This window comes from Poecilia mexicana, unplaced genomic scaffold (genome assembly GCF_051168715.1).
Source record: "Poecilia mexicana isolate PSO_F unplaced genomic scaffold, ASM5116871v1 scaffold_18, whole genome shotgun sequence".
Taxonomy (NCBI): domain Eukaryota; kingdom Metazoa; phylum Chordata; class Actinopteri; order Cyprinodontiformes; family Poeciliidae; genus Poecilia; species Poecilia mexicana.
The window spans coordinates 27,186,518-27,213,000 of NW_028263387.1; the positions used below are offsets into that span (position 1 = coordinate 27,186,518).

The 26,483-nt window shown below is 37.9% G+C and overlaps 2 protein-coding genes and 1 long non-coding RNA gene across 4 annotated transcripts in view; 1 reads left to right on the forward strand and 2 right to left on the reverse strand.

Annotated features, from left to right (window-relative positions):
• Positions 1-17,888, reverse strand: part of LOC106910198 (high affinity immunoglobulin epsilon receptor subunit alpha-like) — a 59,246-nt gene extending 41,358 nt beyond the window's left edge. Inside the window, exons 1-7 of one of the 2 annotated variants that reach the window (XM_088015622.1) lie at positions 17,804-17,888; positions 17,282-17,317; positions 16,885-17,163; positions 16,566-16,811; positions 16,309-16,485; positions 16,076-16,162; positions 12,505-13,530 (exon numbers count right to left, since the gene is read on the reverse strand). In XM_088015622.1, coding sequence (XP_087871748.1) covers positions 13,463-13,530; positions 16,076-16,162; positions 16,309-16,485; positions 16,566-16,811; positions 16,885-17,163; positions 17,282-17,317; positions 17,804-17,834 — 924 coding nt within the window. In that variant the 5' untranslated portion in view covers positions 17,835-17,888 and the 3' untranslated portion in view covers positions 12,505-13,462. Of the gene's footprint in view, positions 1-12,504; positions 13,531-16,075; positions 16,163-16,308; positions 16,486-16,565; positions 16,812-16,884; positions 17,164-17,281; positions 17,318-17,803 lie in introns of those variants that run through there. The other variant, XM_088015621.1, reaches the window with a different exon arrangement.
• Positions 5,286-6,273, forward strand: LOC148154408 (uncharacterized). Its single transcript, XR_015766117.1, has 2 exons — positions 5,286-5,425; positions 5,877-6,273. It is a non-coding gene; the product is annotated as an uncharacterized LOC148154408 (long non-coding RNA).
• Positions 11,125-26,483, reverse strand: part of LOC106906657 (putative high affinity immunoglobulin gamma Fc receptor IB) — a 75,624-nt gene continuing 60,265 nt past the window's right edge. Inside the window, exon 7 of the mRNA XM_088015626.1 lies at positions 11,125-11,943. The gene's annotated coding sequence lies outside the window, so the exon portion shown is untranslated. The remainder of the gene's footprint in view (positions 11,944-26,483) is intronic.

Consider the following 26,483-nt stretch of genomic DNA (forward strand, 5'->3'; position numbering starts at 1 on the left):
TTAATTTATTTTAGTAACTCAGTTCATAAAGTGAAACAGATTATTTAACAGATGCTTTCAAGCCTTTATTTCTGTTAATCATGATTTTCTGTTTAGTTAATGAAACACATTAAGATTAGAATATGACATCAGATCAATAAAAACTATTTTAAAAACAAATGTCAATCTAATAAAAAGTGTGTTTAGCTGCTTATTTTCAAAGGATACTTTTAATCTGACAAACAGGCCTCATCTGCACATATACTCTAACTTATTAAATATGACTGTATGTGTGTGTTTTATATTTTTTCATAAACTAAACCTTTTGTGTTAATTGTTCTTCCTGAAAGCATCTGAATCATTTCATTTATTCAGTTTCTGATATTCCACTGGTTCAATGTCTGATCCTGTTTCTGTTTCTTAAAGCTGCATGTATGTTGCTTAATTCTCATCTCAGAGTTTCCATATCATTATTAATGGGTCGTTTAATTTCTGTCTGACAGAGATAATGTTCGTTGCTATGGAGACGGTGTTGAGTCAGAACAATAAACTTATTTCATGTCAGAAAATCTTGTGATTTTTTTCAGTAATGTTGAAATATTTTCCAGTTAATGTTTTTGATTCCATGTTTTTAACTGTAAACATCTTCAGTTCCAGCACGTTGCTACAATCAACATGATGTTCAGGTTGACGAACAACATGAAACTTTAATTTTCTGAATGTTTCTCAGTCAGAAAATGAAACATTGATGCTATTTTATCATCCAGAGCTTTGATCAGCTGTATCTTATGTTATTATGTGTTACTGATAAATCTGACTTGTTCCTGAGGTTCAGAGCTTTTCTCCCTGATGAATCCTGAAGGTTTGAAGGTTTTTCTCCTGCATCTCTTCTGGATCAGAGCTGCTTTTCCTCAGCTTGGTGAACCTGAAGCTGCTGCAGTTCAGACTCCATCCTCCAGAGGGAAAGTCTCCATGGTGACAGCTGGCTGAGGGTTTATCCTCTTTTGATCCAGCTCCTCATTTTAAACCTCCTGGAGTCGCTCTAAATGAACTGGACTCATTTCAGGCTCATAATGTCAAACAGCAGCTTAGATTCAGTTAAAGTTTGAAAAATGTGTTTTCAGTTTGTGTCACAGTTTGAATTTCTGTTGTAATAACTTGTAAAATAACTCTGGGCTGATTATTGAATCATCTGAGGTCAGCAGGTCAACCAACATGTTCAGAAAGCAGAAATCAGAGCAGATGATGTTCAGCTCATTCACATCAATCCTGTATATTAAAATCATAAAACACAAACTTACCGTCCTTTAAATCGTCGTTAAAATGTAGAAATGTTTCTTCAATGCAGAAATTCTGGAGTTTCTTCAATATCTTCAAAATGTTTCAAAACGTTCCAGAAAAGTTTGACACGAGTTTTGTTAGATTTGATGAAAGTGGAAGAGAAGCTGTTTGGGTCAGGAGGTCAACCAGGGACGACTGGCTGACCTTTGACCTTTAAACTTTCATTTATAACTTTAGCACAAAATCAGCTGAAGTTTAATCTGTTATTTCTGGTCAGACCAGATTCTTTTAAAATCAAAAACCAACATGAACATAAATTTATTTATAACTGTCACTTTATTATCAAAGTTAAGTTGATTTTTAATTAAAATATTTGAAAATTGTCCCAAAGTAGCTGATTTTATTAATTTTATTTTGGACAGTTTCTGTTTTAGGTCATTAAATACTGTTAATCATAAAAATATATAATAAACCACTGATATACATTTAGTGTTTATGTAAGAAAATATTTTGAGGGTTTTTCAGCCATTGTGTTTCCAAAACTAATAAAATAATCCAGAATCTAAATCCACAACCAGCAGGTTAAAGATCAGATCGTCCAATCAGCTCTGAGAACATGAGGATCCCTGACCCTGAGCAAAGGTCACAGTCAGGATCAGCAACTAACTGAACAATAACTGGATCAGAACATAATAGTCTGGGTCTGTGGTGTTCATGTTTACTGTTACATTATGCATTATTACATTATCAAGACTATTTAAACATTAATAACTTAAGTCTAAATCAACAATCTCAATCTGTTAAACGTTTCTGGCGCTGAACTCTGGAGCCTTTACTGCCCCCTGCTGGTTCAGAGAAATAACTGCATGAATACAAAGTTTATCGTAGCTTTTTACTTTATTCTTTGACAAATAATTGACAGAAAATGAAACATCTTACAAACAATTCACCAATCTATCTATGTATCTATCTATCTATCTATCTATCTATCTATCTATCTATCTATCTATCTATCTATCTATCTATCTATCTATCTATCTATCTATCTATCTATCTATCTATCTATCTATCTATCTAGCTATCTATCTATCTATCTATATAAGCTATATAAGCTAGCTAGCTATTTAAGCTAGCTATGTATCTAGAGAGCTGATTGGCTGACAGGCCTTGACTCTGTTGGTTGTGGATTTATCAGGATGTATCAATATTACCAGATTTTGACATAAAACGTGAAAAAGAAAAAGTTTATTTCTTTAAAGGCAGATCATTTTTCTGGTATCCATTTCATCACCTGCTGTAACATTCAGCATCTTAAGTTCAACTCTAGTTCATGTTTTCCTTTTCTGTTTGTTTGCTGGTTTAATTTCACATTTAGTTTTTTGTCTAACTTAAAAAAACACAAAGTGTTTCTTTAAATGAGCTTCCCAAACAGGAAATCCAACATTTATCTGTATAAAACCAGAACCAAACTGAGAGACGAACCTGTTGAGGAGGAGGAGCTCCGTCAGGTGGATGAAGCTGATTGGACCAGAACCTGTTCTTGGTTCCTCCATCGTCAGTCAGTCAGAACCAGAGACCATCTCCGTCCTGATGCTGGTTTCCTGGATCCATCTGATCCTGCAGAGGATCAGACTCTGACTGCAGCTCATTTCTGTTCCTGCAGTCCAGAGGATTTGATCCCAGAGTGACGGAGAGTCCAGGATCAGCTGAGATCTTCATCTGATCTGCAGGAGAAACAGAAGTTAAACGGATCCAACCGGTTCTGGACCGGACCGGATCCTCACGTCCTCAATAAAAACCTCATAAACGTAACTTGACAGGAAAGGAAAGCATCCAGCTTCTTTATGAAATTGTATACATAATTTAAATTAAATATTTTAATTTAAAAAGTATCAATGAAACTCCAGGTAGAAATTAAAGGATCCAACAGAAGCTGTTTGAAATAAAATGTCTGAATCCTTAAAACCTTGAAAAGCAACAATTAAAAATAAACATTTTAGTAATGTTTATTTTTTATATATAATGAGTTTTATTAAGGTAAAAAAAAACAAGGTGATTCCTGTCAGGGTTTAACATTTAGTGAAAATGATTTAAAATCCAGAATATTAACAAATGTTAAATCTTAACAAAAACCATTAACACTATATTATTATTTACCATTATATATAAATTATATAGTTAATTCATTGCTTTGTTGTCAGCTGTAAACATCGCGGATCAGGAACCGGTTCCTCCGGTCCGTCGGACTGAGGAACGTTCACTGAAGTTTCTCCTTTTGTCAGTGAAACAAAGAGAAGCAGCTGATTGGATGAAAGAGTTTAAAACCTGACCAGCAGCTTCTGTCTCTAAATCTATAAATGACTGAAAACTTTAAAGAGACTGAACCTCTGAAGTCTGACCACCTGTAACCTGGACACACCTGGACACACCTGGGCTCCATGGTGACGAGTTTGTTGTGCAGACATCAGTAAATCATCCAAGTTAGTAAAATATTTCTTTAACAATCAGAGTCACAGTTTTCTAGATTTAAATAATCAGACCTGGTTGAACTGAAACTAAACTAAATGTTGGATTTAAATAAAGGCAGAAAAGTGAGAAAACTTTATTTGGTTATAAAATGACCAACAGCCGACTCATCATTTCCTCAAGAAACAGAAAGTGGTTGGATGAACAATGATCCCACAACTGATCACCATGACGACCAGGTTCCTAAATAAATGACTTTCTGACAACCAACATCATCAAACCATTAAAAACATGACATTTAGTTAAAAGAGTTAAACTTGATCAAATCAGACGTCTGGTACCAGAACCAGAACCAGTTTGTTTTTATCTGCTGAACCAGCAGCTCATTATTTACTGTTGGACTGAAGCATGAAGGAGGAAATAAGGACATGCAGGGTGTCCTTATTTACAGACCTGGTTGAACTGAAACTAGAAAAGTTTATTTGGTTATAAAATGACCAACATGTTGGACTTTAAATGTTAAAGTCCAACATGTAAATGTTGGACTTTAACATTTACATGTTAAATGTAAATGTTATCCAAAACAGCTGAGACATCAGAACCTCAGACTGGGACCCATCAGAACCTCAGACTGGGACCCATCAGAACCTCAGACTGGGACCCATCAGAACCTCAGACTGGGACCCATCAGAACCTCGTCTGCTCTGGTTCCATGTGAATTAAAGAACCAAAAAGAAGCAAAACTTCCTGACTTTGACATTTTTGAGGATTTCCCCAGAAACTGGATCAGGTTCCTGTTTGGTTACCAAATGAAACAGAATCTGGTTTTGCATAAACAAATGATCCAAAAGGAACAACCTGATTCTTTATCGGGTTTTGGATCAGAACCGGGAGAACTGGTATGAATAGTGAACTGTTTAATCTGGACCAGATCAAATCATCTGTTTCCATTTTAGATAAATTATTTTCAATAATATTTTATAGAATCTATAGTTATTAAACGTTTAGATAATAAACTTTATTTCCATCTTCACACAGCTCTAGATGATCATTCAGGAAACGATCAGTATCAGTTTACACTCATGGAAACTTTTTTCTAATAATCAATAATCACTTTTCCAGCGTTAATATCTGAGGTGGTGAATTTATATTTATTCTTACAGATCAACAGATTTATTTCAGTAAATAAAATCGTTTTCTCTTCATGTCAATCAGAAAGTAAATCTCACCTGGTGAGCGGCTCCCAGCTGATCCATCTGACAGAGTCAGAGCCAAATCCAGCCGGTTTGTTGGTTTGTTTACGTCAGTCAGCTGTTGGTCACATGATCCAACCGGTTCACCTCATTGGTTCCCCAGCAGGAAGGCGTCTCTGCTCCTCATTGTTTCTCTTCTTCCTGATTCTTTGACTCGAGTTTCCAGTTTTTCCACCTGCTGAGTTTTAAAGCCGCGGATAAAACAAACATCAGCAGAATAACTTTATGTTCATGTCAGATTAATATCTGCTGGGCGGAACAGGAACTGATCAGAGAGTAAACCCGCATTGGCTGCTTCGATGCAGGAAACACGGCGGCCATCTTGGAGCGGTATACCCTCCTACTTTGCTCAAGCAAAACAGCAGAAGATGCCTCAGCACTGAGGGATATTGTTGTTCTGGTCGATGGATTATTGATGTGAGGGCTCCACAGACAACATTTCACAAGTAAGATGGACATATTATTGTGTATATATTGTGATTAGAATATTACTTTACTGTATTTATGTCCACCGGCGAGATACCAGCTAATATTAGCTACAGTGCTTGGTGTAATACGGGTTCAGCCCCGCTATGAAGGCTAACTGAGATTCTGTTAATATAAAAAATTAATTATTCTCTAACATTGACTTAGATTATCTGACACAAGGGCCTATATTAGAAATGAAACAATATAACACATATTATAAAACTTATGTGTTATAACATTCATTCACCGGCAAAGTTTACACAGGTGGTAAATACTATTATTTATATTCTTTCACTCTGTCAAAACTAAGATACATCCTAAATCTTCCGTTTTTGTGCATATATATATATATATATATATATATATATATATATATATATATATATATATATTTAGAGATGTGCCGATCAGGTTTTTTCCTGTTTCAAGGTTTCCTAAAGACACGATGTGAGGAAGAAGAGGGAGATGAAGAGAGACGGATTCACTGCAGCACGGATGGATATCATCGGATTTTGGACTCAATCAGCTGCTGAATTTCTGAAGCTGGAAATAATATATATTAGGCTGATAATATGATTCAGTATTAATCTTTATTTATGTGTTTGTATAGTTATATAAATATATATTGATATTACTAAATAATTTATTAAATACATTATGAACGGCTGTGTGCTTTGTAATATGCTCTTCATACATCGATATCAGAATATTCCATTCCTATTCTATTGTTATAGCCACTAAGCATATTTAAATATGATGAACTATGTATTAAAAACATACTTAAAAATACAATTGTTTATAAATGTTGCTTTGATAGATGTTTGAATATGGTTTACAGTAACAAAGTGTGTTATGATCAATTAAATCTGCTGATACGTCATTGTACCTGTTAAACACATAAGGCTGAGTGGAGAGGTGGACCGCTCCAAGATGGCCGCCCTAAATCTCGTCAGCGACAATAGGCGAGAGCGGTCCATGAGGCGTCTATCCTTATATTATGTCTATGGATCAGAGGGTCAGTTTGGATGACATCACTTCCTGCTTCCTGTTAGTGGGAATAAATGGGAAAATTTTCTCTGCAGCCTGAAAATCCAGAGAATCTGATCCTGATGTCACATGATGATGCAGGTTCACAACAACAAGATGACAACCAGAACCTGAAGGGCCTCAGGGCCGACCGCTTCCACTGCTGGGGGCCCAAAAACAAGATGGAGGAGGCGGCGGATCCCACTGAGCTTTGACTGGTTTCACTGGGTCTCCATTGATGGATCCAATCCTCCTCCAGTCTGACTGACTGTCCTCCTCCTGCTTCGTTCCGATGTCATCATCCCATTGAATGGCTTCAGGCTGTCCCTCCTAGCAGCCTGGTTGGTTTTTACCATTCATATCGCTGATAGATTTTTAAAATCTTTTTTTAAAAGCTTTATTTATAATTTACCAACTATTTTTGAGTACGACATCAATGATTTACTCCAAATAAATTTAAGAAGAGTGAGGATGGATTTTCTGTTTTGACTGCATGACAAACGGTTCTGGAAACGTTTCAATGTTTTTGATTCAAATAATAAACATAAGAAAAGATCCCACAAAATTCTAGGAAGAAGAAGAAGCTGATGTTATTATGCGACACTTTTACACCTGGTGAGTAGAAACCTGAATGTGTCAAAATGTTTTTGTACTCTAAAACCAAAAAATAACTCTACAGTGTTACGTTATATAGCTGCTGATGGTAGTTTTAGGGTTGTGCTGCGAATGGTTGAAGACATTTAGACACGTTTGTAACATTTCTTTTTCCTGAAAAAATACACTGGAAGCTAAATTAGCCTCTTGGAGGCAATCGGGTTAAACTGGACCTGTAATACGTTTAATTAGCCGTGATAGATTCACATGTTAGTGTTTATAGTCATACTTGTTGCCACTTTGTAAAATCGGAGGGTTAATATAACATCAGAGCCACCAGGCTGTGATGATCCTTAAAGTTTTGTTCATGAATCCTGTCTGAATTCACTGACTGCAGCTTCATTTACTTGAATTAAAAACCAACTTGCATCAGAACAGGAGAACTTCTTTCCTCCTGTCTGTTATTTGTTGCTGTTGGAAGACAGATGAAGAGAAATAAAGAGCCTCTGAAATCTGAACTGTTCTTATGTTTTCATCTCAACAGGTTTTTCTTTGGTCACATTATTTCCCAAATTTATTTCTGCTCCTTTAAAACAGCAACAAAGGCAGTTTTAAGAGCCACGTCTGTCATTTCTGTCGTCTTTCTGTCCTTAATGTGTCTGTTGTTCATTTTATTTGTGGATAGTTCTGTTTGCTTGTTGGTTCATTTTCTGTCTGTCCATCTTTATGTTCTTTTTGCACTTTGCCATCATCATGGTCCATGTGGGCTGATGAAGAGCTGAGAACCTGATCTGTGAACAGAGACCACAGCTGAGGAGCATCAAGTGATGCTACCAGAGAACCAGGAAGAGACTGTGACAGTGATGATCTGCTTCCTGTTTCCAGAAGCTCAGATCAGCCACATCGGCATTCATGCCACCTGCTGGCCATGTCCTTAAGTCAATGTGGCCGACAAGAAGAGGAAGCATAAGTTTTGTTTTCTTTAGTCCTTTATTTATTTTCCATCCATTTTCTAACACCCTTGTTTGTCCCTTAGTGGGACAAAGCAGTTAAAATATTTGCTGCTCTTAATGAGCCGAGCAACAAAGTCAGAGTTTTTACTGGTTAGGAGTTAAATTCAGCACAGATCCATTAAAACCTGCTCTGGAGCTACAGAGACGTCCAGCAGAAGAGCTGATAACTTTGTCCTCAAGTCTATGGATGGAAAGACCAGATCCCACTGTGACATGGTGCCAGATGACAGACTGGAAACACCTTCACCTGAAGCAGCACAGCATCACTGATCTACAGTTAATCACCATCAGGTTCCAGCTGTGGACCCAGAGGCTCCCATCCTGCTGCTGCTGGGAGGAAACGTCCTGCATGAGGTGAGAGAGCAAATAAATGGAGCTCATGAAGCTCCACATGCACAGAGACTCGACTTGGGTTGTAGTGGGAAGTTTTCATGGATCTACAAAGGTCAGAGTGGACGCACATCCTTTCTCAGTCCAAACAGTGTCCAGATCAAGGAGAACTATGGACAGCATCAGATCCGTCCCGTTGTCATGGAGACATTATCCATCCTATGTACTCAGAGAATCAGGAACATTCAGAACGATCCAAGGATGAAAACTAATCAGGATCGTCTGACTTCTGGATAGAGAAATCCACCAAAATGAGGATCACAGCTGGGTGGCCCCTTTTCCATTTCACTCTCTGAGATTCTTCCAAGTAACCAGAAACATCCAACGATTCGCCTTGACCCACTCAGGAAAACTGGAGAAAAGCCAGAAATGGAAGAACAAGGAGTTCATCCAGGAAATGCTTGATAAAAGCTGAGCTAGAAGAAGGTAAAGATCTCTGGTGTCTTCCAACATTTGGTGTCTGTAAGTAACCAGGACAGATCAGGATGGTGTTGATTCAATGCTGCACATGAAGGAGGATTTAAACGATGAACAGCTCTGACAGGAGATCTGCTGAGGTTGAGAAGAGAACTGGTTGTTGTCACAGCTGATGGATGATAGAGATTATCTCTGTTTCCTCTGGTATGAAGATCACAACCTTGACAAGAACATTGCAGACAACATGTTTGGAAACACGCAGCTATGGACGGCACGAGCCGAGCTGCTGAAGAGGATGAGAACAAACACGGCTCTGATGAAAGGCAGTTTAACGTCGACCATCTGTGCAGGATTAAATGATGAAATCTAACAAACATCCAGAGTCGCTGAGGGATTTTCCTATGATCTTCCACAAGCTAAAACCTGGTTAACGTGTCAAACATACATTTATAAATCTCTCGTTTCTCCACCTGTTTATGTGAATCTTCAGTGTTTATATCTGACATCTAAACGGTTCCTCTGTAGTTCAGAGAGCAGAGAATCTGTTCATGAAGCTGTAAATGATGACAACACTCAGACTCTGTCCTTCAAACCTTTCATTATCTAAGTTCAGCTCTGTCTCTGACCAGAAAGAAACTTTATCAGCAGGAAGTTAAACTCCAGTTATAATACTGACCTGGTTACTGAAATGGAGAGATTCTGACCAGCAGCTGAAATAAAATTCCTTCATACCAACGAGATGAAACTTATCAGATCTGATCTCAGCTGAACCTGAATCTGATCTGAAGGACATTCCTGTTTACCTGCCTGGACCTGAACTGAATACTTGGTTTGGAGGAGAGACAGCAGATCTCACAGCTTCACTGCTGGTGATCAGTTTGAACCTGAACTGTCTGGTGGAAACAGATGAATGTGAATAATTTCCATAAACGGCGACGCGCTGCACCGTTTACCCAGTGAGTCTGTGTGACGACGCTCTGCAGACGGAAACCAGGCAGGTCTCAGTTTCACTGAGTCGGCCTGCAGCTGAGCAGAGAGGAAACCTGGTCCTGATGCTTCATTGATGAGTTTGATACTTTTTAATGTACAATATTCATTTTAATTATCTTCTTCAGATGGATCATTTCTATCTCAATAGCAGCATTATGTTAAAATCTGACCTTTTCTCTAGATTATATTGTTCCTAAATTGTTTTTTTAATTTTAATACCCTGAACAAAAATATAAATAAGTCAGATATTGTTGCCATGTGGAGTTAACGACTGTAAATGAACATTTGCTGATATTTTGTAATGTTTCTATAATTTTAGTCCAGCCTGCTGTCAGTCAGCATTAATACTCAGTGAGTTTTTCCCAGTGCATTGTGGGACATGTCCACTGGGTGACCAGACCAAATGAGCAGCAGCTGGACAATAAAAGGCCCCAAAGTGTCACATTGTGTCATAAAGATGTTGTGTTGGATGGAGGGACGTCCAGCAGCAGCTGATCGGCTCAGAGTCTGATATCAGACCACCGGACTGGCTCTGCTGAAGACCCTCATCATCCTCCACATCCTCATCATCCTCATCCTCATCTGACCGACTCCTCATCCTCCTCATCCTCGTCTGACCGACTCCTCATCGCCTCATCGTCCATCAGACACACAGCTGATCGGTCTGAACAACATCAGACCTCAGACTAATTTACAGGAAGCCAAAGGGGTCAGAATCAGATCCTCATCCTGACGCCATCATGACTGACTGTCTGTTTTTCATATTTCTATGTCTGTTTTTCATGTAAATGTGAAACATAAATGAGATCAACTGATTGTTATAATTCAGTAAATATTCACTGTGTTCTTCTCACACCACTGAGTCTGAGAGCTGCAGGAAACATCTGAACTTCTCTGTTTTTCTAGAAAAGCTTCTGTAATCTGTAATCTGATCAGATTACAGATTATCTTAACCTGCTGCAGCCACAACACAGAGCTGGAACCTGTGATCAGGCTCTGACATGTCTGCTCAAAGTGTCTCAGTCTGTTCTTCCTTTATCATTACAGTTCATTTTATTTTAAACTGTTAAGTTTTTATGGATTATTTATGGAATCTACAGGGATTAAGATTTTTCATAACTGGAGGTGAAACTTGGTTCTGCATCTTTTGATTCTTTTTTAAATGTTTTATTGGCTCCAGAGGCTTTTATTTGAGAGAGGAGGAAGTTAAAGATGCTAAACTCATAAATAAAAAATGACACAAAGGATTCGATTGTTTCTGCTCACAGCCAAACAGGAAGAGATTTAATGCACATCTATGGAACCAGAACATCTTCATCGTTACAGAAACACTAAATCTCTCCACCTCTGCTTCTGACATCAGTTTTTATAGTCTCAGCTCCACTGGTGTGTGTTGGGAAGCTTACTGGTGTTACTGGTGTTACTGGACTTCTGGCTCCGTTTACACTTGATGTGTGGAAACCAGAATCATTTGGACCTCTTGACCTGAACATCTGCTCCATTTCAGACTGAATAACGACGGTGTTGTTCTTTTCTGTCCTTCCTGGTCATATTTGGTCCAACTCGACTTCTTCCTCCAGGAGTCGGAGCGGGTCGGGTCAGGCTGACCTGATGGGGGGAAACGTCTTTACCACAAACAGCTCAGTGTCTCTAACTTACCCCTGTTCTGGTTTCACCTGCAATCCTAACCTCAGCAGTGGTTAACCTATTTACTGCTGAGGTTTTCATGCCTTATTTAATGATATATTATTCTAATATTCTATTAGAATAATATATTCTAATAGATAAACATTTAAGATTATAAAGTCCACTTATACAACTTAAATCATTAAGATAAACATGGCTGACGCCAGTAAGTTTAATATAGAGATTAAACTACATTGATTTAAAGTTGGTCCTAATTCCACTTGTATGAGATAAAAACCTGTTATAACAAATTATAACAGCAGCAGGTCGGGGGGCAATTAAATTTTTTACCATGGGGCCCAAGGCATGGCCCCTTCCTGCCCTGGATGGACTTGACCTCTGACCCCATGACAGCCAGAGATGGGAACCAGCATCTGTAGCTGTGAGGATAAGCAGATGATGGCTGAAAGTTTAAAAAGTTTAGATTTTGAGTCAAAATGAATCTAAGTGCTGCAATGTTTCAGTTTGACCACATGGGGGCGTTAATGTAGCAGTATGTAGAGATCGTTGAGGTTCAATTATAAACTGATGTGAATGAAAAGGTTCGGTTTGGTTCTGAAGGGCAGATTTCTGGAACCAGATGAAACTGAACATGTTTAGTTTTCCTGTGAATCACTGAGTTAATATTTAGGTTTATAATTTCCTGACCTGCTTTATTCCATCAAACAGGAGGAAGAAATTATTGGTGATAAATTCTCCATCAGATTCATCTGAAGTGAAAATCAGCTTCAGACACCAGAACTGTTTCTTTCTGCTGTTATGAATCCATGGCTGAGTCTATAAACTGAAAATAAAACAGTTTTACTGAGTCAGCATGTTTACCAGCTTCAGGTCACATGACTTCACTAAACACTCAGACTGATGATGAAGTGATGATTTTATGTTTTTATGTCCGAATTAAACTCAATAAAAAGTTTCTGATGAAACAGTCTGGGCTCAGCTACTGTGAAAAATAAAACTTTTTGTTTATCTAAGACAATTAAAGGCAAAAAAGACAGAACCCAAAACAATAAACAGTTACTACAATCATTACTTTATAAACTTAACTAGAGCATGTCTGACATTGTGTAGCTAAATGTTTCTACGTCAGGCTACATGGATGAGCTCCTCTCTGCTGTAGTTGGGATTTGCTGTTTGCTGCTGATCAGAAGCATTTTGTGGTTTAAACAAACATTATTTTTCTAAGTTATGAGAAACTTCTGTTAAAATCATTAAGGCTCAGAATCAGTCCAGTACCGGTACCGGTCCACATTCCAGGGGAGAAAGACTCACCTGGTGTAAATTATATTTTTAGCTGTTGGAGTTAAGAGAAATTAATTAATCAAAGAATCTCATGAATGTGTGTAGAGCTGCACCGATTGCAGTTTTCTGGCCGATCCCTGGTTACCGATCTTTAAAAAGCCTAATTTTAGCTGATATGAATTGTTTTTGTCTGAATTGTTGCTAAATGTAGTAAGAAAGTCACTGAGTTTCCACAGTGGGTGAATATTGTTAACTGTAAAGGTTCAGACCTGGTTGGTCTGTCAGTCAAACGTCTCACTGAGGACAGAGGATGAGTTATAAACCTTTGCTGATGAAGATCAGGGGATAAGATGGGCTTCATGTGTAAATATCAGCAGATCACAAGTTAATGAAATCAGCTCCCACAAATCAACTGGTGGATGAATCAGTTGGTAATAAATGTATATAATGTATACAATATGTTGAATACATTAAACATTCAGATGGACATTTTTCTGGACCTGAAGTTGATTTTATTCTGCTTTCATTTATTGTAATGATCATAAATCAGATTCTTCTGAATGAACATCTTTATAATGTTTCCAGTTTATAACAGAAAGCTATCAGAGTATAACTGATGTTTTCTCCCTGCTGTCAGTGGATCCAGGAGTTTCAGCATCAAAGTTTTTCTTCTTCTTCTGTCCTGGTGGCGTACAGAACAGCAGTGAAGCAGCGCCGCCTCAGAGCTGCAGAAGAAGAAAACATCAAATCACTGGAGCTGAATCATTTAGCTGCAGCTAGGCTAGCCTCTTTAGCTGCAGCTAGGCTAGCCTCTTTAGCTGCAGCTAGGCTAGCCTCTTTAGCTGCAGCTAGGCTAGCCTCTTTAGCTGCAGCTAGGCTAGCCTCTTTAGCTGCAGCTAGGCTAGCCTCTTTAGCAGCACTGCTGTTAGCATGGCTAATGCTAGCTGACTAGCCTGAAGCTAACTGTTGCTGCTGCTAACAGATGATGAACTATAAAATGACTCAAAGCTTCCTGTCAGTAGAAATGTAATTATTAGATAAATGTTATGGATCCTGATCAGATGTTTCTGTTTCCATGTTCTGCTGATGGAATCTGGATTAAATCTGGATTCTCTCTGGATTAAATCTGGATTCTCTCTGGATTCTCTCTGGATTCTCTCTGGATTCTTCCACTAGATATAAATGTTACATTAATCTGGTTCTCTAAGCTGCTGTCAGGAGGGACTCTGGATGTTTTCATGGCTGTTTGTCCAGTGAAGAACAACAGAGACAATATTGAGTTTTATTTGGATCTGAACTTTAACCTCTGATTTAGAAAGTTAAACCTTTGGATTTTAGAGAATAATTTTATTTATTTAATTTACTCTGTTTCTTCCTGTCATAATCTGATGTTGCAGGAAACTAAACTCACTGATTTGTCATCAGCTGAACTGAAGGATCTGAATGCAGCAGAATCAGAACCTCTGAGCTGATTGTTCATGTTTTCAGAGCAAAGTTTCCTCTGAACTGCAGCTTTAATGGCTGAACATGGTGAATGTGTGAGAATCCACTGATCTACTGAGATCTAGAAAATATTCATCTATACCAGCTCATTCTGCCCCCAGTGGCCATTAAGAGTAATGCAGGAAAACCTGGACAGTGTTACAGAGAAACACAGAGGATCAGAATGACAATAAATAAAATGATTGGAAATACATATCTCTATAAGTGACAAATTAATATGAGTTTCCTTTTTACATAATGCTGTAATATTTGTGTTGAAGTGCAGCATTAGAGCAGGTTGGCTGCATCAGGAAGCGTTTTCTGGTCTCTACCAGCAGCTGAAACCTCAAAGCTTCTCACCTTTATTCACCCAGTGAGACGTTTCCACATCACAGTGAGAAGCAAACAGTTTATCAGGTTTGAGTCGACAGCTGAAGACCAAACCACAGCCTGAGGCTCAGCCTGCTGCTGCAGCTAAAGCAGCTTCACATGTTTCTGTCAGGCATGAAAAACAGCCTGATCTCTGATGATCATCACAGGATCGTTTCTATGTGAGGCTCAGAGAGGAAGAAACCAGGACCAACTGGTCACTGACTGAATTAACAACAAAGATTCAGACTCTGTTTATTTCACTGATGGAAAACTAAACATTTATTCAGGAGCTCAGACTGGAAAACTGAGTCTGAAGTGAAAATATGGACATTTAAAATAATAAATATTATATTAAAGTCAGTATAAACTCATCCTCTCTGTCAGTTCAGATTAAACTATTGGCTCTTTATTTTGTTTTGGTTATTTTTCTTGTTCACAAAGCTTTTGTGAACAAAAATCTGTCAATCTAAGCTGCTTTGTTTTTGACATTGAGGTTTTGTTTTTTCCATTATTTGATTTTCTTCCTAAAATAAAATCTCATTTGATCCTCATTTAAATTTCTACACATCATAATAAAGTTTTTCACTGATTAAATTAAAACCCTGAATTCCTCCAGTAGACAGTAACTGGTTTCTGGTCCCAGTTTGTCCAACCAGAACCATTTCCTGATTCTCTTCTCATCGTCTTCATTAAAACAAACCAGGAGTTTGATGACTTTTATCTCTGATGTGAATAAAATCAGATTAAAGGTTCAAACAGAAACTGGAGAGTTAAAGTTTCAGACGACACGAATATGAAAAACTAACTAAACATGTTTAAAATGTTAAACTGTATTTCAGTGACTGTTCATCGCTCCTGCAGTGAATCTGTTGGGTTTGCAGCGTTGCCATGGCAACCAGAAACAGGAAACTGGACGACCTCAGAGTCTGTTAGCGTCAGTTAGCAAAAAACCACAAACTGCTGCAAAGAGTCAGAGGAGCAAAGTTTAACTTTAACCTGCTGAAATAAACTAAAGACTAACAGAGACGAACTGGAATTATTTAGTTTTTAAGTTTGGATCAAACATTTTAACTCATTTTATGTTAGAAATAAAATGAGCAAAATAAGAAAATCTCACATCACAACATGAAAATATAACAAATTAGAAACAGGAATTTCATTTTGATCCAATACTTTATAGTATTTAGGTGATTAAAAGGTTTATTGATATATTAATATAACTGATTAATTCATAATAGTGACACATTTTCTTGTGATTCAAATATTTAAAATTGGAAAACTATCAACCTTTATTTGTCTGGAGGTTTTGCATAAAATATTTGAACATCTAATTGATAAATGAATTTATTCTGACTAATAGAAACTCAGTTTCAGTTCTTTAGTTTTTAACAGATGAAACAAAACAAACATTTTTACCTTCATTTGATTTGTTTCTCTTTTCTTCCTGCTGTGATATTTTAACATCAGTGTGAGTTAATCTGTTCTCTTCAACTTCCTGGTTACCTGAAAATTAATTATTACATTTAAATTATTTTACTCCAGCTGAGAAATCATTAGACTTTTTTAAATATGAAAACTTAAATGGAAATATAAAAACTCACACCTAAAATAATTTAGAATAACATTTGCATGAACTATATTGATCTCACCTTTAGATTTCCTCTTAATGTGACGTTTGACCAGCAGAACCAGTAAAACCAGTAGAACCAGAACAAAACCAGCTGATAGAGACGAGAGACCATAGAGGAGAAACTGGCAGGAAGATGAAGATGATGATGATGATGGAGGAGGAGGAGTTGATGGGGACGATGTGGTTGATGGTTTCTCTGAAATAAAGTTTTTATTCAATAATTGGGCATCAATTTCTAATGAAAACCAAAGTTAAATAATATTTTCCTCCTCTGACCTTCCACAGAGATCCTGCTGGATGGAGACTCTCCCTGACCGCTGATGCTGCACTTATAGAGGCCTTCATCAGAGCTGGAGACATGGAGGAGGGTCATGTGACCTGATGGTCCATCACCAATGAAGGAGCCATCTTTATAGAAAGCAGCTGGGAGGTTGTGGGCTGGACTCTTTGCTCTGCAGCTCAGAGTGACGTCATCTCCCTCCATCACAGGGAGGACAGGACTCTGCAGGATCACTGATCCACCTCAACACAGAGACAAACTACAGCATTTCATCCATTTCCACACAGCAACACTAACTCCACAGTCTGATCTTACCAGAGACAGAGAGCTGGATGCTGCTGCTGCTGCTGCTGGAGGATCCAGACATGGACTCACACCAGTACAGGCCAGTGTCTGATTGGAGGAGGTACTTCATGTTACAGGTAGAACCAACTTTTGCTCCCCATCCTTCACACTCAGCTCTGGTGTCTCTGGTTCTGTTTCTCCTCACAGTTCCTCCATCAGAGCTGTTTTCATCCTCACAGATCAGAGTCACTGATTCTCCTCTAAAGAACTGAGATCTGCTGGGACTCACAGTCAGACGAACTGGGAGAACTGGAAGAGATAAAGAACACACCTGTTATTCCAGCAGTTATTCTTTATTTCTTTTCAGAAAATTGATCCAGAAACATTTTTAAATATTTTCAAATATTTTAAGTGAAACATTACCAACCTTGACCCGGTGTCCAGAACAGCAGTGAGATCAGAACTGAAATTAAATAAAATTTTTATTTTAAAATTATGAGTTTAATTATGGCTCTTGACTTAATGTAATGTTTTGATTGTTGATTCTATGTTGCATGACTTTGTATTTTTGTTTTTGTTATGATGTAAAGCTCTTTGAAATGCCTTGCTGCTGAAATGTGCTATACAAATAAAATTTTATTGATTGATTGATTTAAAAAACCTTTGAGTTTTAACCAACATCAGATTCTCTACATAAATGTGAATCATTTATAAAGTTGACCTTTAAAGTATCTTAAAAACTTCTTGTGCTAGTATTTCAATTTACAGATGTTTTTCTTGAATACTTAATTTTTTTCTGCTGTCAGTCTGACTTTGCAATGACATCACACTTTTTATTGCATCATATTTACATAAAATATATTCTCACATTCAAACCAACGTTTCTGGTTGGATTCTGGATATTACATTAATTTCCATATCAGTTATTAAACATTATTTCTGTACTTACAGATCAGACGCTGAGCAGCTGCTTCCTTCATGTCTCTGACTGACTGAACCGTTTCACTAGAGGAGAGTTAGAGGAACCACCAGAGTCCGCCTCTTCCTTTACATGTTAAGGTTTTAGCATGTCTTTCTTCCAGATAATGCTACAAAATGCAAAGAAACAGAATTTTATAATATTTTTATTCACTATTCAAAAATTACTACATCCATTTATCATAACTGCTGCCTCACATTGTCTGATTTTAGATGACCATGAGTTCTGTGGTGGAAAATGTTATCAAATAATACATATTGACTTTGTTGATAATACAATGTTCTTATCACAATCCCCACTTTTGATTATAATGTAATATTTTATGTTAATCACATCAAATTTTATTCCCACAGGTCTTATAGTTTTTGCAGCAGTGTTCTCTACAGCAGGACGGTTTGTTTGATCTTTTTCTTGCCATAAACTTTAATCGTTACCCATCCCTCTTTATGGTCCGTCATGTTTTCTTCTGATTGTCCATCATTTACAGCAAGTTCATGTCTTGTATATTTCTTATAATTTTCCCTTCTTTTCTTTCTTCCTTTGTTGCAGTTGTGGCAGCACTAGATGGAACTGATGAATATTATGCAACTTCAGTTTTTGGACCCAAAAAATAAGCAGCTCAGCAATGCCACCCAGGGAACAGTGGCAGAGCTAGACTTTTAAACTTGGGGGGCCCAAATTATATATGTTACACTGAGAGGTGTGGTGTGGAAGGAAAACTCAACACCACACCTTGTTCACATTCAGAGTGAGACCAGCATTCTGGATCCTTGCCATTACAACCTTTAGATGCTGTAGGTGATTCTCCCAAATTTCACTGTAGATCACATCATCATCCAGGTAGGCAGCAGCAAACTTTGAACAGTCACTAAGGATAATGTCCATCAACCTTTGAAAGGTAGCTGGTGCTCCATGAAGACCAAATGGTAGAACCGTGTAATGGAATAAACCCATTCCTGGAATCTGAAAGGCTGTGTATTCCTTACAGGATGGATCTAACGGCACTTGCCAGTAACCCTTACATAAATCTAATGTTGTGATGTATTTGGCCTTCCCCAGTCTTTCCAGTAGCTCGTCAATGCGTGGCATGGGATAAGAACCAAACCAGGAAATGCTGTTTAACTTTCTTAAGTCAGAACAAAAATGTAGTTGAGTCTTTTTTAGGAACCAACACAATGGGATTTGACCACTCACTTCTTGATGGCTCCATCACTCCCATGTCCAGCATCATCTGGACCTCTTTTCAGTGGATCCATCATTCTTTCTGGAATCCTGTAAGGCTTAAGACGAACAGGTGTTGTATCTTTCAAAGTTATTTTGTGTGTTATAATTTCAGTTCGCCCAGGTACATCTGCAAACAGAGATGGAAAAGACCGTTTAATCTCACCCAGCTGTTGCCACTGATCAGGAGTCAGATGCTTTGGAGCCTCTTCAGATTTGGTCAGTTCTCTGCATGGACTCATTTCAGCTTCCCCATCTTTCAACATGGCACCGTCTTCAGGCTGAACATCTTGTACCATCAGGATCTGCTTCACGTCCATTTCTGGAACATTTCTTTCATGATACTCCTTTAATAGATTTACATGAAGCAGTTGCTTTGACTTTTGTTTTTCTGGACAGATAATTTCATAAGTCACTGGTCCTGCTCTTCTAACCACAGTGTAGGGTCCTTGTCATTTACCAAGCAACTTACTTGGTCCACTGGGCAAGAGTACTAAGACTTTCTGGCCAGTCTTCAGCTCTCTTTCATGGGCACGTCTGTCGTACCATACCTTTGCTTATGTTGAGCCTTCTCCATATGATCTTTAACTTGTTCTCTGTACTTTTCCAGGTTGTCTCTCATCTGAAGTATGTAGGAGATGTTTGTTGGTGAAGCGGAGGAGACAGAACAAGTGGCTGTGGAAAGGGAAGTCTGGGCCTCCCTTCTGAAGCTGCTGCCCCCACGACCCGACCCCGGATAAGTGGAAGAAAATGGATGGATGAATGAAATTATCACTAACTTTAGATAAAACCAAGTTTATGTTATTCGGGAATTGTAAAGGATAGTGATGGGTCCGGCAACACCGATGTGTCGGCTCATGTATCAAGCCCCATGACCAAAACCCCGTGTCGTTGCGCGTATTGGTTTCAGCAAGTCACGTGACCGATACAGGAACTGTTTCGAAATTACATTAATGCGCCAAACTGTGTTTATAAGGAAGAAAATCTGTCAATCTGTCAAAAGCATTGGCCAAAATAACTCTTGATCTTTTACAGCATCAACTATGGAGCAGCTTCAAAGGAAAGGTTTCCTCAGTGTGGGACCATTTTGATCTTATATCGGAAAATAAATTTGTTTTCATTTTTGTTGCTTCATCCGGTTCTTGTCAGTTTCTACTTGATCTATCTGAACCCAAATTCAGCTGAAATTGACTCTTAGCTTACTTTCATATCATGTTCTGCAGGTTAAGTGTCGCATTTGTTTAACTAAAATGTCTTATTTAAATAAATCCACTTTTTCAATGCTGAGGCATCATGAGGCATGAGAATGAAGTCCCAGATAAACTCAGATATGCAGCCATTCTACAAATGACTCAGGTGCTTTTTATAAATTATTTCATATACAGTGATCCCTCGCTGTAACTCGGTTCACCTTTCACGGTTTCGCTGCTTCGCAGATTTTTTGTGCAGTTTTTTTCCACGGTGTTCTGCGTCCTGATTGACCGTATGATTGGTAAAAACAGTCTCCGCTCTTCTTCTCTACCTGAGTGCCAATAATGTTACGGTATTTAATACAGATTGGAAACTGAAGCTTTGAATGCCAGCTGGAAAAAAACTGTGGCCAGAGGCAGCAGAACCCGACCGGAGGCTCAGATCCGTCGCTCTGCCGGAGATCCAGCTGTGAATCTCAGGGCAGCTTGGAGGAGACGCTTTAATGTCATGAAAACCTCAACTTCAGAAGTTTACATGTTTGAACAGTGAAGAAAAGATTGAGCATTTCTGTCATTGGTGTGAAGATCTGGAATAAACTCACTAAACAGCTGAAGCAAAGTCCAAGCATGAGGCATTTTAAAAACATACCTCATGGTGTTATAAGTGTCATGATGGGTTTTAGTTTTCTGACCCACATGCAAGAACACACATGGAGAACAAGAAAAGGTTAAAATGATTTAATGAATCAACAGAACAATAATCTGAGCTGCTGGTCCAGGGAGGGGTGCAGCGACTGGAGACTGGAACATTGAGGTGAAGAGAAGATGAGGTTAGTTCACAGACTGTGGGAAATATGAAGTCTGGGCTGAGAGCTTATTTGGGTCGGAGGCGTTCTGAGTCAGGGGGGGAATATTGATGTTACCAGGGTAGAAGATTCAGTGTGGTGTTGCTGCTTGGCAGAAGGTGGGTCTGCGTTGAAGAGTACATGGCATTGGAGGGCGGACAGGTAAGTTCTGTGACATCCAAGGAAGAGGAGCACAGGGGACAGCAAACGGGGAGATCCAGGAAGGTTAGTTTAACTCAGGAGTGTCCAAAGTTGGTCCTCAAGGGCCAGCATCCTGCACGTTTTCGTTCTCTCCCTGGTGGTGGTAGGAACCTTTTCAGCTTGTCAATATTCCTCTTAGGGCTTCTAACAAGCCATCATTTGATGCAGGTGCGTTAAACCAGGGTGAGAAATAAAACATGCAGGATGCCGGGCCTCCGGGACCGACTTTGGACACCCCTGGTTTAACTGCTTGAAGACTAGTGGGACTCGGGCTACACGTGGGTACGTTCCACAGCGTCACGAGGAGATACAGACACAAGGAAACAGCCAGGGTCTGGTAGCAGGTGGTGAACCACCACTAGTGATGGGTCCAGCAACACCGACGCGTCGGCGCATGTATCAAGCCCCATAGACCAACACTCGTGTCGGTGCGCGTATTGGTTTCAGCAAGTCACGTGACCAATACAGGAACTGTTTCAAAATGACTCTGGATGCCAAACTGTGTTTATAAGGAAGCGAATCTGTCAAAAGCATTTGCCAAACAAATTCTTGATCTTTTACAGCATCAACTACGGAGCAGCTTCAAAGGAAAGGTTCCGCAGAGTGGGACCATTTTGATCTTATACTGGAAAATAAATTTGTTTTCGTTTTTGTCGTTTCATCCGGTTCTTGTCAGTTTCTACTTGATCTATCTGAACACAAATTCAGCTGAAACTGACTTTTAGTTTACTTTCATATTATGGTCTGCAGGTTAAGTGTCGCATTTGTTTAACTAAGCTCTTATTTAAATAAATCCACCTCTTCAATGCTGAGGCATCATGAGGCATGAGAATGAAGTCCCAGATACACCTGGAATAAACTCTGATATACAGCCATTCTACAAATTACTCAGTTGCGTTTTATAAATTATTTCATATACAGTGGTCCTTCGCTGTAATGTGGTTCACTTTTCACGGTATCGCTGCTTCGCAGATTTTTTTGTGCAGTTTTTTTTTCCACGGTGTTCTTCGTCCTGATTGACCATATGATTGTTAAAAACAGTCTACGCGCTTCCTGAGTGCCAATAACGTTGTTTAATACAGATTGGCCACTCAGGAGATGAAAACTGAAACTTTCAATGTCTCCTGGAAAAAAAAAAAAAAAACTGTGGCCAGAGGCAGCGCAAAACCCGACTGGAGGCTCGTTTGATGAGATCCATCGCTCTGCTGTAGATACAGCTGTGGATCTCGCAAAGCAGCTTGAATGAGACGCTTTAATGACGTGACTACGGATCACATTGAGGCCCGATTGATGCACACGCACATCCGCTGACCTGAAAACAGGCTTTGTTCTTTGGTTTCAATGTAAAGTATTTATTTATGCAGTGTAATAACTGTAAAAATGAAGGTAATTATGTAGAGGAATATAATTCTACTAATAGTTAAAAGGCATGTTGTTGGTTGATTCACATTAAGATATGTTTTGACTGAAAAGAAATGTACTGGGTCAATCTGACCTAGAAGTCAGAAAGGAACTCATTTCATGAGTAGAGCACCTTTAAATTCCTCTATAACTACTTCATGAATTTCGCCTATCACGGGTTATTTTCGGAACGCAACCCCTAAGAAAAATATTTACTGTAAATGTAATGTTATGTAATGTTTACTTAATTTTTTTCTACAGCAGGAGAAGTTTTGTCAAAAAAGCGTAACAGGCTAAATTTCAAAAATGTTGTAAAAACTTATTTTTAAAACAAAAATGTGTGGGAAAAAAACAGTCCATGCATCCTCATTCCAAACACATTCACTTAAATTTTCACTTTATGGTACATATTCACATTCTTTATTGACTGTATATCAAATATATTTTAAATGTAATGAAGATATGACATAATACAACATATAATATTCAATAAAATACAAAGACTTAAATCTTATTGTATAGACTAGGTCATCAAATCACAACGTTGCCTGTAGGAATTTTTAATGTCCAGCAGGTGTCAGTATTGAGCGACACAGTATCGACACAGTATCAATACAGTGTTGCTATGAGTCGAAACGCCTCATGACGCCTCATTTACCCATCACTAACCACCACAGCATCACAAGGAATCACCTGAACAAAGAGGCACACAGGAATCACTGGGGACTTCACAGAGAAATAAGATCAGCAAGATAAATAGGAGGCCTGAAGTTCCATTACTGTCTAACACTCTGGCGTCAAAGGCTTGGCTGCTCCTCCTAATGACCAAATCACCAGCAGGTGAGAAGGTAGGCCGGCGGCAGCCGGTCTCGCCCTCCAGAAACAGTCCATTGGCGCCCTCTGGTGGAGAAACACAGACAACCCCAACAGCCCCACCCTGGAATCCCAACAATAAGATGAACAGGGATGATGAATTTGGCTGGGAGTTACAGCACTGTGGATGACTTGGGCAATTGGGTGTGTGTGTGTGTGTAAATGGGTATATATTATGTATGTATATATGCAGGTAGATGTGTATGTGTGTATATATGTATATGTAAGTATGTGTGTATGTATTATTTTAATCTGGTTCAGGACATGTTATTTTATTTATTTTGTTTTTTTTAGAAGGGATACAGGAAATGGGAAGATTATTTGTGTTATGAATTACTGAATGTAAAAGGGATTTGATTATATAAGTTAAACTTCATACTCATTTTCAGAGGCACAGTCACCAAACAAGTGGTGTATTTACATGTGTATTTGGTAGTAATGTGTTGTATTTGGATTTACTCACATGCTGTTTTTATTTTAATTATGTAAAGCACTTTGAAATGTCTTGCTGCTGAAATGTGCTATACAAATAAAATTTGATTAATTGATAGAAATATAAAAGTCTTTATTGTGTGTGTTGGTGAAATGTCTGTAAAATAAATGATCATTATCAACTTTTATTCATCTTTTCTTTTTCTTTTCTTTAGATGAAGCTCATGAGCAGGATATGAACATGCTACATGTGATCACAAGTTGAGGTTCAACTTGTTTGGTTTATTTTTGTGCTTAAAAGAAATTAAGGAAAGGAGCACTTTTTAAGTAAATCTTTAAATTAATAAAATAAATAAAAGTGAATCTAAAAGAAACGGAAAAATTTACCCTGGTTACATAAGCTTATGCAAGTAATTATTTAATTTTAAAGAAAACTAAGTTATTTCATAGAATTTGATAATTTTTTTATGTATGTGAGTGATTCTATAATTGCAGATACATTTGATGTCCAGAGTCATTATTTTTGGTCTGGTATATTAAAATATTTCAATTTTTAAATGTTTTAGTAATTTATTACTCATTTTAATGGATCATAATATTTAACAAGTAAAAACATTTAAGTAAATACATTTAAAATTGTTTTATGTAGCTGAAAAACCAAGACTTCTTGTTGTCCGAGTTGGGTACTGTCTTTTTTATTAACCTGAAAAATGATGCAAAAACCTGTTTTATTATTTTTCTTTGGTGAATTTGTTTTTTCTGTCTTTTTTTTAAACTGCCTAAATGGTCAATTTAATAACAACATCACATTAAATTAACTCAAAATACCCTTAAATTTTTATACCCTTAAAAAATCTGTGTCCAAGAATTTTCTGCTAACTCTGTTACCATATGGTTTTGTCCCTGTAAATCTGGGAAATTGCCTTCTACGGCTTTATAAACTGCATAAAATTAAGTCATTTACTTTTCCTGTAAGACCTCAAACACAGAGAGGTCTATGTGCCATTCTCTGGGAAATATTTTAGTCTAAAAATCACAATCACCAGGTGTTATCGTTTTCAACGTCAATCTTGTTACCAAAGTATCATGAGAAAAATACCACAGATTTTTGATCAGAGACAAGTTTATTTAATGGTTTTTAAACCATTATCTCATTGGTGTCATGTATTTTCAGAATTTCTACTCATAAGTGGAGTTTTTAATAAAAATGTTTGAAATGATCAACTCTGTTACCAAACAGGATAACAGAGTTGATGGTAAGTTTTCAGTTCTAAATTATTCTGGTCCTGTCAATTCTGTTACTAACACCAACTCTGTTAGGTAACAGAGTTGACATGTTTATGACATACTTTCACAAAAACAAAAAGGAAAACTGTTGTCCAGAGCAACATATACATTGTTGGTTGACTTCTGCTGTGATTTAGTATTACTGACCAATTTTATTTCTAAAAGAATGATGGTTTTCAATGAGTTTTAATGAAAAACGTTTGACCCTATGCGAATAACTCTGTGAAAAGTTGAGTATGTTTTAATTTTTTAAAATGTATTTTTAAGTAAAACATCTCCATTTAAAGTATTTGGGTAGTAGGACACTTGGTGTCATGGAATAAAAATATTTTAGTCTGATAGAATTTATTGTTTTTTTCACTCACTGTCTATAATGTCTGTAACAGAGTTGACATACCGCAAAGCATATGTTTTTTCTGAGAGTAGTCACTTAGTATTGCTACATCCACCACAACGTGGTGGAAAATGACCGAGCTAAGATCCTGTGGGACTTCCAGATCCAGACAGACAAGATGGTAATGGAGAACCAACCGGACATTGTGGTGGATAAAGAACAGAGGATGTAAGAGCGGAAATACTATCTAAGGAGTTGTTTGGCGGAAAAAAGACACTGGCGCCTCGGTGAAGACCTTGGCTTCGCACTAGGTCAACCTGACCGAATTCTTCCTTCCATTTGCGTGCAAAGCGCAAATGGAGCCAGAATTTACTGGAAAGGATGTCTGTTTGTGCAAGATAAAATCAACAATTTGAGATAAATTGTTCTATTCAGCAATTCTGAAATGGAGCAGATGTTGAGTTCGTGAGGTCCAAAATATTTTAAAGGTCGCCCAATACACACTCAGTATAAAGCGTGCCAGAATCTTTCTGCAAAACAACAGTTGCACGCCATTGGTTGAAACTTTCCAACACACACTGATGAAGATGGAAAAGTATAAAACAGGTCGGGATTAAGACTTCGGGGAGATTTTTGTGACAAGACAATGACGATGAAGATTTTTGTATTGAACTGAAGAAACTGTAATGAGGTATCCGTGGTAGTGTAATAAATCTCCGGCTCGTCTATGGCCTAGCAGCAAGAACTACGTCTCTGTGCGTTATTTCCTTTACTTAGATATTTAAGAGTATAGCCACCTTTCTAATCCTCAATAAGGAAAGCCGTTGTGGTGGATGTAGCAATACCAAGTGACCACAACATCAGGA